General features: G+C 46.4%; 1 protein-coding gene across 6 annotated transcripts in view; it reads left to right on the forward strand.

The window, feature by feature from the left end:
- LOC101476157 (uncharacterized) overlaps nt 1–15,899 on the forward strand; it is a 61,381-nt gene that overhangs the window by 14,633 nt on the left and 30,849 nt on the right. For all 6 annotated transcript variants that reach the window (XM_012920482.3, XM_012920483.3, XM_023155698.2 and 3 more), the window contains 9 exons: nt 1,834–1,877; nt 2,295–2,436; nt 2,977–3,074; nt 4,565–4,742; nt 6,924–7,116; nt 8,922–9,141; nt 10,282–10,816; nt 11,673–14,384; nt 15,691–15,740. In XM_012920482.3, coding sequence (XP_012775936.2) covers nt 1,845–1,877; nt 2,295–2,436; nt 2,977–3,074; nt 4,565–4,742; nt 6,924–7,116; nt 8,922–9,141; nt 10,282–10,816; nt 11,673–14,384; nt 15,691–15,740 — 4,161 coding nt within the window. In that variant the 5' untranslated portion in view covers nt 1,834–1,844. The remainder of the gene's footprint in view (nt 1–1,833; nt 1,878–2,294; nt 2,437–2,976; nt 3,075–4,564; nt 4,743–6,923; nt 7,117–8,921; nt 9,142–10,281; nt 10,817–11,672; nt 14,385–15,690; nt 15,741–15,899) is intronic.

A 15,899-nucleotide genomic window follows, 5' to 3' on the forward strand; every position in this document is an offset into this window, starting at 1 on the left:
CTCCTCGGTAGCCGTAATCCTCCGACAATCCATCAAGCGGTGCAGCTCCGTAGCTTAGCAAAGTCATATTAAAACATTTTTTGACAGATTGCTGAGCGCTGTGTACCACATAAAATCGGTTCGCGGTCAGTAAGCACAACCAGAATTCATACATAAGGCGCACTGTCGATTTTTGAGAAAATGAAAGGATTTTAGGCCGTGCAGCCCCTCCGGGCTGCATGTCGTTAGCGCGGTTAGCTCGTTAGCGCGGTTAGCTCGCTAACATGTTGACGCCGTCCAGCCCCACGCACGGTAACTCGCTAACGGACATTTTCCGCTTTCATCTTGTCATTGCCTGCAGGTGAAACTATGGGGGAGGGGGAGTTGGGTTCAGTGAAGGAGAGGCGAGGCCGAGTAACGTTGTGTAGAGACAAAAGTGGACGAAAGAGAGGCAAACCTGCGGCTCCACAAGTATAATTCTAACGTAACATAGACTATATCGATATAAACGATATTGTCACATCTTATATCTCGTATGAAAATATATCGATATTTTTTTAAAAACTCGATATATCGCCCAGCCCTAATGCAGACTGCTACATTGTCAAGTTAAAGCTGCAACAAGTTCTTGCCATGTGCTGAGCGACACTCTGTCCACCTGCACGTCTCCACAGCTGCTGCACAGTGACAGACTGTGCCAGACTATGGTGCTGCCGTCACAGTGCCACTCCTGTAGTCTGACATTCAAACTGCTGCTCATTCTAGCAATTCAGCTACTGCTAATAGTGAAGCGTATGAAACACTCTAAAATCTCATATTAAAAACCAAAGACAAAACATTCACAGCTAAGAAGTGTTTTTCTTTTCAAACAGATAAGATAATACGCTGAAGTAGAAAAATATTTTTTCCGCACACACAGAAAGAACATATCGCACATGCTCCACTTCCTAGGAATCCACTGCTTATTTAATGTTTGCGTCTGGAAAAACGAACATAACCCTCTTATCAGGTTAGGCTGAGCAAACATCTCACTATTACAGAACATACAGCATGGTTACTTGAAGGAAAGGACGTGGAAGTGTGTCAGTGTGTCAGTGTGTGTTAAACTTTGTTTAGATTAGACTAAAATGTAAACCATCACCAGTTTGTCTGTTTGTAACTGGAAGTCTCACAGAATCTTAGTTCGGTCATTCCCAACCACCCATTTTGACTTCCAGGCCTTACTCGGCACGGATGTTTCTGTATACACTACCGGCCTTGGTTATGGCATTCCATGTATGCCCTGCCCTCCTGGCATCTTGCACCCTGCTGTTACGTGCTGGATTGTCTCAATGTCTGCGGTTTTGCCTTCTGGTAGTACAGTCTGATTACCTTCCCTCCCTTTGCTACAGATACATTTCTCCAGTCTGAATGACATTCCAATGTTATGATCCTCATGGTGTGGATCAGTGAGTAGATGTCTTGTTCACTGGCATGCAGCATATAGCAACTTTCCTCTGTGTTGCCTTGATCTTGGCCTCTGAATATAAAAAAACTAAATGCAAGTACCTTTATGTGCTGTGTTGGTTCAGAGTTTCAGTTGGCACATCCCTGAAAAAACTGCAGCAGTGTGTAAGAGGGTGGCAAGATGTTACAGTCTTTGCACACAGCTTCATCAAGCATGTATGTAATGTGTGGACGATGATGAAAATACAGTTTGTCAGCGAACACATCCTAGCATGTCATTTTCATGAGAAGATAACTGTTTTTCACTTCAGCTGTTTCAGACCTTTCATGTTGCAGATCTGGTATACTTCCTGGTGTATTTCCTCTGGCACTGTGAATGTTACATCTCTGCTTTGCCTCTTCTTCTAGTGTCTGACACCATGAAACTGAATCCACGGGAAGCTCTGCTTTATGTAAGTATCTGTTGTTTTTATAAGGCATCATAATGAGCTGTAAAGGAGCTAGAATGTCTTATTAAACTTGCCTGGTGTGGCAAATGCACTTTAAACACCAGCTAGCCAGCCGATTAGCAAATATGCTAACACACTTCACTACCAAACAGTCAGCAGATGGCACAGACCCAGATCTGTCACATGCCATCATTTTTGTTTCGAGTGAGGTTCCTTTTGTGAAGCACAGGGGCCATACCATTTGAAAACATCATCTAGCTTCAGCCATACAGGCGTTTTCCAAACTTATAGGTCTGTTTTTCCATCTATCATCTGTGATAGAGTAGCTGATGTGAGGTAGTGTTTGCTGACTCTCAGCAATCTGTGAGCATTGCTGCAGTCAATCGCCGATGCCATGTTTGTGACACTGTTTTCTGTCAGGGAGACTGTTTGCTGACAGTGCAGCTTGATGAGGACGAAGAGAAGGAAGCAGACTTTTACCTGATTTTCTCTGGGTCTACACAAAGGCACGTGAGCAGTACACTGCGAGTGAGTCATGTCACACTGCAGGCCATGTGTCCAGGTATAACACACACACATGTACACATGCATGCACATGCACACACTCACACTCGCGCGGCTGGTTGAGTGGATTTTTGAAATACCAGAACAGAGAGTGCAGAAGTTTTGCAGGTGGATGAAAGTATGTGTGTTCACATGAGTGGAGCTGCTACACAGCCCTCCTGCTTTCACCGTCCACTGAAGCAGTCCTGTGTTGGTTCCACTAATCCAGACTTGAGCTCCGTTAGGTTGGGATCTGGAGCCTGGGACCATCTGTACAGACTCACAGTGCAGACTCCTGTACTCAGTTCTTCATACTTCATGCTTTAGTGAATTTGTTTACTCTTTAATTGTCTTATGGATGAACTGAGGTAGATAACTTGTTGGTGAGTGAGTGATAATTTTGATGGTTTTGTTGATGTGCTGCTGACAACTCCACCCATAGATCACACATTAGCACACATCACGTATCAGGTTCTCTGCATGTAGATCACCTGCCAGAAACTGACTGTGTGTGTGTGTGTGTGTGTGTGTGTGTGTGTGTGTGTGTGTGTGTGTGTAGGCCATAATGTGTGTGAACAGGTCTTGGTGACACTGTGTTTGGCTCGCCCTGATGGATCAGTGGACACACACTCGCAGCAGACCTTCTCCTTTATACAGGTAACAGCATTAAAGAGCTCCTTTGGTTCAGCCCTGTCATGATGTCATGTGACTGGTGGGATGGATGGAAATGATGTGAGACTATTGCAGCAACTGATCACTTCCAATATGAGCACAAGAGTGTTAAAGTTTGGATTGTACGTGCCTGACAACAGAGAGCGGCAGACGTCTTCATATGTTGAAGAAAGCAGTCAGCACTGTGAGGCGGCAGGCCTGTTTACAATCCTGACGTACACATGAGCCAGTTTTATTTCTAATATGATTATTACTTATTAATGACTGCCACCCACAACTACAAGTATACCTGACTGAAACCTCCATCAAGGGACATTATTAACAACTCAGTTCTCAGACTGTGTGCACTGAGACTGAGACAGAGCAGAGTTTGCATCCATCCAGAAAGTTAACTTTAGCCATAATATAGATATATTACAAAATATATATTAGCAGTAATATAGATATATTACAAAATATATATTAGCAGTAATATAGATATATTACAGAAATGGGTCTGTTATAGGTATGAGGGTACAAAATATGGGTCTATTATGGGTATGTTACAATGTACACGATATGAAGGTACCGTATGTTATGAATATGCTATAACTATAAGTATGTACAGGCTGTAGTGGGTGTACAAGCTTTGTACAGGCTATGAACAGGATATAAATATGAAAACTATACAGAAATATGAACTATGCAAGTTATAAACAGTTGTAAACAGTTGTAGAATTATAATTATCGTATTGTACAGAATGTACAGAGGCTATATAAAGTGCAAGTGGTTGTGAGTGGTGGTTCAGTCCATGTTATTATTGTGTGTATGAGGGTACAGTTGGCCATTTGTTTGTTTTTGTCCATTGTGTGTGCGTAGGTGGTTGTGGGTGTGTGTTCAGTCCATGAGTTTAATGTGGGTCAGATGTCAGGAGGCTATGCTAGTAAACCTGTACCCTATTGGCTGGTGTAAAAACAAACATACTTTGTTTCTCAAGCAAGATAAAACCTAGTACAAATTCAGTTTCAGGGATCTTATGGTTAAGGATTTCTTAAAATATATATATTATAAAATAATATAGGTACCACAGTTTGGGAGCATGGGGCACCTTTGTGACATGTGTGTGATGAGTGTGTGCTGCAGGTCATGTTTGCAGTTTCCACAATGGAGGGTGATGTTTTTTTGTTCATCCTGTTTAAGAATGATGATTAGGCAGCAGAAAGCTGTGTGACACACATCCCTGTGAGGAAACAGGCAGATGTGAGCAGATGTACTTGAGTTGACAATTGACAGGTTTGACAAAGAGCCTGTAGGAGTGTATCTGAATGATGACTGCAGTGTGTGGTGTGCAGCACACAGAAGCATTCCTACTGAACCGGGAGCAGGTGAGTGAGAAGAGACAGAGGGGTCCTGAAGCTGCTGGTATTTAGAAGGAAACTCAGAAATTGAGAGTTTTGAAGAAGTGCTCAGCAGTGTGCCTCTGTTTGTGTGGTAGAGTCCAGAGGAAGCTGAGAGCCTGGCCCTGAAGCATGTCAGCCAGCCTCACCGCAGGACTGCACCACAAGCACCCTGCAGCACACACACAGATGTGCAGAAGGGAACGGTCACAGTGACGGACACGAACAGACCCGACACACGGATGGATGTCGCTTCATTTTGGAGCAGCTGCCCTGGTGAGTGAGCATGATTTCTGTGCAAACTACTGCAGTGAGAGTCAGCCTCACCTGGAAGAGGTTGAGAACAGACAGGTACAGGCTGCCCCTGCAGGGTCAGTCTTCTTCCAGTTCTCAGACGGTGACGGATTTTTCCAGCTCAGATGGCATTTGCATATTGTGTAATTTTAAAGGTTTGCTATTTAATTTTTTTGTATTCACCAAGGTGCCGAGCCAGAACCCACAACACAGCGTCCCAGCTTCAGAATGTTTAGCAGAATATTATGAAGGTTTATCTGGTTCCACCTGCAGACATGCACTACACACGTTTGATTAGCAGCCACGGCGGTCTGAGGAAGCTGAACCTTGTGATCCTCATACATCTTTTAGCACAGGGGTTTTATCTCAGTATGTACCAACATAGCACTTAACCAAAGAAGACCAGGTGTCCCACCCACAAGCTACTTCCTCTCCATGGGGAGCCCATGTGCTTCCAGATTATAAGGGGTATGTAATCCCTGCAGCATAATCTTTGTCTGCCTGTGCTCTCCTCCCAGCTGGACAGAATGTCTCCCTGTGGTGGTGTGCAGGTGCCATTGTGGTTGGTGGCTCACACCCAGTGCTGTGCAACTTCACAGAAGTCCTGTGGCTGTAATCTGCACCCACAGCTCATTGGTAACCTATGAAGAAGATATGGACATAGAGTAGCCGCAGCCATGGGTTTGTGAAGTTAGCTTTTTAAAAACTTGAGCTGGTATCATCTTAATTTTGTGGCCAGAAGTCTCCATACTGCGATAAGAGGATGGAGATTTTAATGAGCTGCATTCATGGGCTGTATGAATGCATCACAGATAACTGCTAACATCCACCAAAACTGAAGCACAGCCTTTTCATATGGTCTGTTAGCACTTGAACTGCACTTGAAACTATATTATTTAATAGATAATTACATTAAAATAATCCAAATACCAGCAGCACACACACTGTCCAGAGGGACTCAGGGACTGCAGTGAAGGCCTAGTTGGAGGCCACTTGGATAATAAAGCTAAACTTTTAGACTTGTTTCTATAAAAGGTCACAAGAGCAGGCTGAGGAGAATGCAAACAGAGGTTTGAGTCGTGTTCAGTCAGTCTGCGTGTCACTCTGCCAGAAGGAAAAGTCTCTGTTTATAACAGTAAACACAAGCAGAGCTAGCAGGTTTTTCTGTGTTACAGCACCAGCAGTGGTCCTCAAACGTCACACACAGCTCACTAAGGACTCTTCAGAATCACCCAACTCACTTCATGACAGTCGTGCAGAGCGTGCACAATGAATTCCACCTGCGTGCTCCAAGCTTGTTACACATGATGAATGTGCGTGAATTATCTTGGATGCATGAATCAGGTTTTCCTACCGAAATACTTCAACTTTGCCATTAACAGTGAGATTTCTCTAACGTCAGATGGTTCGTTGGATGATTTTGTAGCTTTAATAATGAAAGTTTGAATGAATGGAGACAAAAGCACCGTTGTTCTCCTTGTTTACACTGAACGTCACTGTTGAGCGGAGCGCCGTGTCCTGCTGCGTGACTTCCAGTCAGCACCAAATTGCTGTTATAATCTTCACTACGGTCTAAGTCAGCATTGGTTTAGTGTTTGTACTTTTCTGCCCACTGAAGCTTTAAACATTTCATGAAGCCTTTTAGGTCCACTAAATATGAGGCAAGTCTGTTTCTGCTGCTGTTTGGCAGCCCCCCTGATGCTCTAAGCACTGCTACATGACCCACATACATTTCCTTTTCACTATTTCTGCTTGTTGTTTTCAGACATTTCATCACACACACGTCTCTTAAAGATACAGAGTTAGTGGTAAATGGGCCGGCTCTTATATGGTGCATTTCTATCAGAGCACTCAAAGCGTTTTATACAAAATGCCTCATTCACCCAAGCACATGTTTCTATAAGAGTGCTTTCTAACATTCACAGATGTTCATGGAACAACTTTAGGTTGTTAGTATGTTGCCCAACTTTGGCACGCAGGCTGATATTTGGGATGCAGATTGGAGCAGCCAGGAATCAAACCACCAACCTTCCAATTAGCAGATGACGTGCTCTAACTTCTGAGCTACAGCCACCCTTACTCTATTCTTCTCTGTCCACCAGGAGCTGTTCTGTTTTCAGTTGAATCCAACCATCACATTTTCTCTCGTTTCTTCTTCTCCAGCTGTGTGTGAGCACCAGCAGCCCTCCAGCCTGCTGCAGCTCGCAGCCAGTCATGGTCTGAAGACGGCACCAACATTCCTCCTGCAGCAGCCCGCAGGGAAGGAGGCATTGCGAAGGACGAACACTCAGGGTTCAGCTCCAGCATGTCTTGCAAAGAGCAGAGGGAAGCAGCCACTTCTGGAGCTCTTCACACAGTGAGTACTGCTCATTAACGGGTACTAACTGAGGTTAAAGCTCCGAGTTTATCAAGAAGCTTTTGAACTGAAACACAGTGACAACATTCTGCACTCTTCTGTACACACTCCGGCACACAACAGGGGTCCAGTTGGCTGCCCCTCCCTGAGGGTTCTTCCTGTTAAAAGTGAGTTTTTCCTTCCCACTGCTGCCGAATGCTTGCTCAAATGTGGTTTTTGATTGTTGGGGTTTCTCTGTGGGTCTTTACAATACAGAGTGTGTTGAGGTAACTGCTGCTGTGAATAAAACTGAATAGAAATAGAACTGTCTTCAGTAAATCTGGTTTGCATTCAGTGCCAGAGAAATATGGAGATTATTCTTATTTTTATTAGTATTTTTAAAGGCATGAAAACTTTGGTGGCCACCATTGGGAGCTGAAAGGCACCAGTGTGTGTGTATTGTCCTGTGTTGTGATCGGTCAGTGTGTTCATCGCTGCTGCCCTCAGTCTTCAGTGTGGCCACTAATCCTATTGTCCTGTTGAGCTCCACTAACAAGCTCCTAATATATTTAAAAGGGATCCAGTGAATATGTGCAGCACCACAGATGCTAGCTAGAGATGATGTTAGTGTTTTTAGCTCATGCTTTGGATGAAGTGTTGGGTCCCTTTTCAAAGCCTCAGCAGCTTTACTGAATGGGTGGTGCAAAGACTGTAGCAGCTGAGGACACAGTTGGGTGCTGTGTGTTTGCTGCTGTGTGCCCAGGCCTCTCACAGCTCTGTCACCGATGAGGACGAGACGGTGCAGCTGGATGTCTGCAGGTGAACTGAAGCGTTGCATTAAATGACTGTTCGGAGGAAACAAACCCCACCTAAAACTGTGCCGTTGCCCCACCTTACTGTTTTTCATTTTCGAAACATCTGTTTTCCAGGCCACAGTTACCACAGTGTATGCACGAGTGCCATTGTGGCTGTGAGGCAGTAAGCCGTGGTGACAATGATGTGTTCATAGCTGTGTTCAAACACACACAGTACCCAGAACTTTTATCCCCCAGCACATTCATCAGAGAGCAGGGCGTCATTTTTGCACAGAACAGCAGAACTAAATACACATATACTAGCTCAGTAGGTGGCAGTATTGCAGATGACTGTACAACAACAATAGCAGCATATAAAACAGACAGACACCTGCAGCAGGCATCAGAGAGCAGGTGATTGTGATTTCCTGTTGATGGGGTCAGAAAGTCAGTGCTAGGAAAGAGACGAGCAGTAGATGCAAGACCCCGCTCTCCCAAACACAAAACATACATACATGACATCAACATGTTTGGGCCCCTGTTAGAGAGTTAGAGATCAGATCCTGTCCCAGCAGCAACGTTCCAAGTTCCTGGAAAATGTTTGTGTGTTTGAATCAGAGGGAGGGAGCTGGCAGAGTTCACAGAAACATGAGGCATTCATTTTGTCCCTGAGAAGAGCACAACACATCGAAGTGTGTGTGTCTGTGTGTGTGTGTGTATCAGTAGCTTTGAGCTCTGTGATGTGATCTGGCTGCATGGTTAGGGCTCCTCCTCTTTAGGGAGGGCATGGATGAGTTGTGTGTCTCAGAGACAGGAGGTGAAGTGTGTCTTTATTTGAGCTCTTGCACAGTTTCCTGATTCAGCTCCTCCCTCGTTGTGACTTTACTTTCTGTTCTAATCATTCCTGTGAACAGGTAGGAGCCCTGGGGTTGTATTTCTCTGTGTTTCCTGTTATCCTGGTATCTGGATCTGTGCACGTGCGCTACAGAGGAAACCAAGAAAACTCATTTTTTGTTGTTGTTGTCATTGCAGCTATGCAACGCTCCCAGATGTTCAAGCGGAAGCTGAGGAGACACTGCAGGTTTACCCCAAAGGTCAAGTGTTTCAGTACCATGCCAGTGTAGGTACCTACACCCTAACCTTCCTCCTCCAGAGGGAGGGGGACACAGGGACAGACAGCAGGGGGCGCTGCTGTTTACCAGAGGAAGTGATGGAGCTGAGGAGGCTGATGGAGGGTCACAAATCCACCGTGGTGAGTAGATAACATCAACAGTCACAGTGTGCAGAAAGACTTTTGCAGCTCTTTCCTGTTCCTGGCTGCTGATGGAATTTGGCTTGTTTCTTTGCTACTTTGTAGCTGCATGAGGCTTTCATTCATTATTGTATTTAGATTCTAATTGTCATAGCTGTGTGTGTGTGTGTGTGTGTGTGTGTGTGTGTGTGTGTGTGTGTGTGTGTGTGTGTGTGTGTGTGTGTGTGTGTGTGTGTGTGTGTGTGTGTGTGTGTGTGTGTGTGTGTGTGTGAACTTTTATAGGGTAACTTGGTGAGTAGCGATGCTATTAAGCAGTGTCTGTAATATGACAATGGGATAATGAGGTCAAAGGGAAACTCCCAGGGCTCAACGTGCTCACACATGCATCTGCATCATTTCCAGGATACAACGTGAGCTTGCATAAATATGGGCTTTGCTGCTAATACAGAGCCAGCTGTCCTAGACAGGTGACCAGCAGAGGAGCGTTAAACTGTTTATACTGCACAGGTGTGGCATATGTGGCATGCGTCATGATTTCCATGAAGTGATAACATCCACCCAGTGGAAAACCTTACAGGAAAGCTTGAAGTAACAGAGCACTTTGTCCCAGCCAGCAGGTGTCACAGTCAGACCAGAAGAGTGAGACGCTGGACTGTGACCTGCTGTTTCCTGCAGGTCTGTGAGCCAGAGGAGTGAAGGCCAAATGAAATTAAAATTCCCACAAGTGTCTCCTTTCTTCTTCAGGTTTTAAACCTACTTTATGCAGCTCACCTGACAGTTCATGGCTGGCCTGAACATGTGAGTGGATAGCCAAGATAGCTTGTTTGCAGTGTAGGGATCAGTTCCACATACAGTGGGTTGCTGTGGTAGGCATGCGAAGCCTTCGTTTCCTTAATGAGTGAGTGAGCTGTATGACTATCAGCAGTTGTAGGCACTGATGGCTGTGACAGATCATCTCTTTTGTACGTCACTCTTTTGTTAGTTTTGAGATTAGCTTCGATCACCCGTTCGGGTAACAGCCATCCATCTGCTAATGTTGTCTTTCACGCATACTGAACAAACGATGTGCTAAACTGCTTCGTGGGTCATTTCTGCATGTTTCCATATACGATTCATTTGTATTTCTTTTCCTTTTTTCAGAGTTCAGGCTTCCACTCGCTGGAGGAGAGAACACAAGGGGACGACTCGGCTGCTGTCAGTCAAACATCCTGTACCAGTGGAGGTCTTTGTCAAAGAGAGGAAAAAGGGTGGGAACACCAGGGCACAGCAGCTGCCCGCACTGGGAGGAACAAGAAAAACAAAAAGAGAACCGCCAAAGTCACAAGACCTGCAGCAGAGTCTTCAGGAAACCAGAGCCGAGAAAGTGCACGGAGGCCTCGCACAGCAACAGGAAGTGGAACTCTCTCACCAAGACAACGAGCAGTGGCGACCGTGACTAATGTCGGAGGAACACAAGAAACTCCATCACCCATAAGGCCAGTATTGGGACCAGGTGTTGAAAGGAAGTGTGCTGGCAGGAAGGTGGTTGCCTTGCCTACGGCCAGTGTCGTAGATAAACAGGAAGACCAGAAACAGGAAGTGGAGCTGCTGATGCGTAAGCTGGTGTCAAAGACAGGAAGAGACACACAAAGTGTCAGCGCAGAAATCACAGTGGAATCAGCTGCAGATGGGACAGGTACGTCCTGTAACTGAATACACAACTTTATTGTGCTGTGCGTCGTCTGAGGTGTGTGCAAAAACGAAACGCTCTTTAACAACAAGTGCAGGCTGTGTAGAGACGAGAAGAAAAGGAACGATGAGCTTGTGAGTTTCTGGCTGTTCAGTTACTTAAAGACTCAAAGAGTAACAAACGAGACATCTGTGCATCTGTGCAAACTGCTGTTTGATGAAAACGTGCATACAAACACATTATCTGAGCTTTTTCATGTTTATGAGGTTTTTTCTGAGGTGTGTGTGTTTGGTCCTGTTTCCTCTGCAAACAGCTTGCTCAGATAGAGACACGATGAGCAGTAAGATCCGAACTCCACAGAGCTGAAGGAGCCCGGTGGTTGTTTGTTAGCTCACATTAAAGATGAGTTCTTTAAGGCGGCGTTGTTGTGTAGGGATTGTGTCATCATCACTAAAGACAAAACCTGCTGCAGTCTCGGATACATGAAGGAAGGAAAATGAGGCTCAGCAGGTCAGTCAGAAATCCATCCCAGCTCATCATCAGTCTGCTCGCCTCTGTCTGAAGTTGCGGTTTATCACAGCGTTGCAGGTAGTCTGTGTCAGGCCTGTTCTCACTGCTGTAGATGCAGTGTGTCTGTTTTAGGCGGGGTTCAACAAACTATTAACCGCTCCATCTGACATCACAGACCTGAGCTGGCAGGTCAGGGACTGTTTCATGTGTTCGGCATGCAGCTGTGGTGTGTAATGTCTGGCCTGGGTGTGTGATCCAGATCAGAGTAATCCATTTGATGAGTAAGAGTTAAGAGTTAAGCTGTGATAGACCTGTTTGTTCTGCAGTCCCTAATCTGCTCGTCTCCTTTCAGTGGCCATGGGTCAGGAGCAGTCCCAGGACAGTCAGACAGAGCAAGAGGAGCCAAGCCCAGTCGGCACTATGGAGAAAAGTCCTTCATCTGACCCGGGAGCCAGCCCCGAGTCCACACATGCTGAAAGGAAAGGCAGGAGAGTGCTATGGCGGGATGGAGGCTGGACCGGAAGCATAATGGGACCAGAAGCAGCCGGAAAAACCATCTGGTATGAGGAAGAAAACTTCGGACAAGTTTCCAGTGAAGATTCCGGGAGAACAGAAGTGAACTCGCAGTCAGTCTGGTACGACAGTGGCACCACGGGTGAGAGAATCCCCGGACAACTGGAGCAAGGAGTGACACAGAAGAGAAACTGCGATGCGAGCTCACCTCAAGCTTTAGGTCTTAGTTCTCCACAGCTGTTAGAGCAGGCTCTGTCTGCAGCTCCTAGTCAGTCACATGCTGCTGGAAACCTGCCAGCGCTGTCACATGGGCCACACGCACAAAGACGGGAAGTGCAGCGAGAGGAGGAAGTTAGGTCAGACTGGGAGAAGGCAGGAGTGGAAGGAGACAGAGAAGAGGCCAGTAACAGAGAGACAAGTTTCAGCAGAAGGATTTGTGAAACAGCAGGCGCTGAAGAGGGAGGAGAAAAACTAGCAACGAGCAAAAAACGCAGGAGAAAGAAGAGGGGGAAGAGAGGAGGTGGAGAAGCCAAACTTAGCTCCTGCTCTAGTACAGAATCTCAGGGTCACACAGAGATTCAGTCAGAAAGCCAAGAAGCAACAGACCCCGGCATCCAGTCACAGACGCAGACTGGGAGGACAGACGATTGCTGCCTCCCTGATTCTGAGCCGGCCCGGAAGCAGGAAGCCGATGACGATGCCATGCACCTACCCGGCCACACGGAGATCCAGGCCCGCAGCGCTCATGGAGCTGGCGGTGATGTTACAAGCTCAGACTCTGGTTTCATGGCTGAAGAGCTCAGTCACACTGAGCATCTGACAGCACACTCCACTCCAGTTACAGCTTCACACACAGAAAGAAGAAAGGACTCATCGGAGGATGAGACCGTGAGCTCAGAATTCGGTGAAGCAGACGTCAGTACGGTGGACATAAAGATAAATACAAGTGTGCAGCTGGAGGCAACACAAGGACGTGACCCTGGAGAGCTGGAATCACAGATGCCTGCCATTCCTGTCCAGCCAGCACCGGATAATGCTGATCTTGAGGCTCTGCCACCAAACGATGATCTGACCGTTACTTGTACAGCCACAGAGTCTGGGATCCAGATCGAGTTAGCAAACTCCAAGTATCCAAAGGAATTTGTTAAACAGTCGGAGGATACAGAGCTCAGGGAGGAAAAGCCAGGACACTGTGTGGATCCCACAGGAACACCAGCAGGACTTGTTGAATCTGTGCGTCCCACAGAAGCTGCTTTTGTACCAGCTGACGATAGAGCGGATGTTGCTCCCCTTCACATTCAGGAAGGAAGCACTGAGATCACTGCAAGGGAATATTTAAAGCATTGTTTGGCCCCTGAGATGCTGAGAGGTCAGCAGCACACGGAGAAAATGAGACATGACATGTGGGTGGGCGTAGAGGGAGGAGTTGAGGAAAGAAGCCAGAGTGGCGACGAGGACAGTGCCACAGAGGCGTGCTCCATGGAGCGAGGGCGAGCGGTGAAGCAGAACTATGATGAAGATGTGGTTGCTGCTGCAGTAGCTGTTGTAGCAGTAGCAATAGCATCAGCAGTGGTTAGCATAGAAGTTAGCCAACATTTATTAGACAATATGTCAGAGAGTCAAGTGTGTGCTGGCAAAGAAGCAGGAACCAGTCCATCATTAGCTAAGGGGAGCGGTGCAGTCGGCCTCAGCACGACTCAGTGCTCACAGCTGGCTCCACAGCTGATCGCCAGAGCTGACACAGAAAACCAGCCTGCAGCACACTCTCACTCTCACCTCACTAACCACATCACATCTATAGGACAAGTGTGTGCTCACACAGCAGAGGAAGCACCTTCTGCAGAGATATCTTGTATAACTAACAGAGACGATCAGGCTAACAGTGACCTACCTTCATGTGCTGAAGCTCTTCAGTTACCAAAACAGCCCAAAGAGGAAATTCAAAAAGAAAGTCTGCACAGCAAAGTCTTTACATACTCACCACCTAAAGAAGAAGATAACAAACCTTTGCCAGAGGTGATGACAGCTAAGGCAGACGGAGAGAGCCAGTCCCACTGTCAGAATCCACTGACCTGTCCTGAAGAGGGAGATGGACAGCAGCACTTTCAAACAAGAGAGATCCCCGATCAAGACGGCGGTCACTCTGTGGAGTGCAGAGATGCTGAGTGGCAGGATAGATCAGAAGATAGTGAGTGCTGTGCAGACCTGTCAGCCTCACACTCTCACACTCCAGGAAAGGAGAGCCAGCCACAGCTGGTTATAATGCCACATCAGAGTGGTTCAGCACTTCCTGTTATCCCCAGTAACCCAGCTTCCCTAGCTAGTCCCACTCCACAGGAAACTACTGCTCCTGTGGAATCAGCTGAACTTCTGTCATCAGCAAATGGCAATAGTCTTACTGCAAGCCATCCTGAAGCTGACGGTGGCACAAACCAAAGAGAAGCTCATGACTGTGTCTGTGTGAACCTTGAGGATGGTGTATTTGAAGGTCTGGATACGGTGGAGAAAGGAGAAGTGGAGAAGCTCACAGTGGAGGATGCATCCCACACAGGTAACTCCATCTACACCCCCCCCCCCCCCCCCCCCCCCCCCCCACACACACACACACCCACACATCTTTGTTCATGTCTCTTATTGTCACTTTGATCTCTTTTATTTCCTGTCCTCGTCACCTTCCTGTCACCATCATTCATCCTCCTCTCCCCCACAAACCTCTTCCTTTCCTTCAACAGAATCATCATAGCAAAAATATCTCATTCCACATTCATTAGACTGACATAAATGTTCTTTAAAATTCTTTTTAACCTTTGAAGAGTGTGTCTATGGTCTAGTTACTCTTTGAAAAGATAAGTTAGTGTTGGAAAGAGCTGTCACATGAGCAGTCATAGTGTTGAATACTTGATTGAGACGGTGAAAGTCTTCCATAGTTCTCTCCTGGTCTGATGAAGGAGTGACTGGAACGCATCAGTTACGACATTCCTCCATTCTTAATGAGACTGAGTGGAAGCAGGCCAAAAAAGGTGTGTGTGTGTGTGTGTGTGTGTGTGTGTGTGTGTGTGTGTGTGTGTGTGTGTGTGTGTGTGTGTGTGTGTGTTGTGATGGTGGCGGTGTTGGTAAGCATTAGCTTTTCTTGGTTTCGGAGGCACTGTTTATATTTTGCATTGTATCCAGGAAACGTGATGATGTAATCAACATCATAACATCATAACAGTTAAATGTAAAACTAGAGGTAGGTGGAAATATGGTTGTGGTATGAGTTCTGTTCCTCTGTGTGTGTGTGTGTGTGTGTGTGTGTGTGTGTGTGTGTGTGTGTGTGTGTGTGTGTGTGTGTGTGTCCAATCCAGATTCTGATCCACTGAGCAAAGGCCTCGAAGGACAGCGGGACATTAAACGAGTATTATACTATTCGACGCTAAGTTAATACAAGCACTCACACTTTAAAAACATACCCGTGCTGAGGCCCAGCTAGCATTAGCACCAGAGCTAGCTGAAAGAGGCCCAGGCTCATAATTCTGCCCTGCTAAGACAGAAAAAAACCTAGCCTTTACGTGTGCCTACCACTGCAGTTTTGTTCCTTACATACAAAACACACACCTTGATCACTTTTCAGTGAAGTGTTTGCACTTCCTGGAACAATGACATCACTTACTTGTTTTCAGAGGCTTTGGAGTTAATGTGTGTGCAATGACTGGCCTGTTTGATCCTACCACCTCATGTTGTTGTTCTCATCACTGATTCACCACCCTCTAAATATAGCTGTGCTCTGTGTATTGTGGATGATATTGTAGCTGGCTGATGCGTTTTTCAAAGCCAGTGAGTGTCCACGCTAACCTGATGGTGTTTTCTGTCGTGTGCAGGAGCAGCAGAGCAGGAGCAGAGAGGCTGGGACAGCGCACACACTCTGCAGGTGAGCTGCTGTTCAGTGGAGTGACTGTTTGATAGTGTCACAGGCAAGTCTGTCCTATTGTCTCACCTGCATACACTGAACCTGTCAACGTTTTGCGAAGCAGCTGGCTAGATGTGGTGTGATCATTGCAGGCTCTTGCAGGAGTGAAGTACTGAGACT

The sequence above is a fragment of the Maylandia zebra genome, linkage group LG7 (genome assembly GCF_041146795.1).
Source record: "Maylandia zebra isolate NMK-2024a linkage group LG7, Mzebra_GT3a, whole genome shotgun sequence".
NCBI lineage: Eukaryota > Metazoa > Chordata > Actinopteri > Cichliformes > Cichlidae > Maylandia > Maylandia zebra.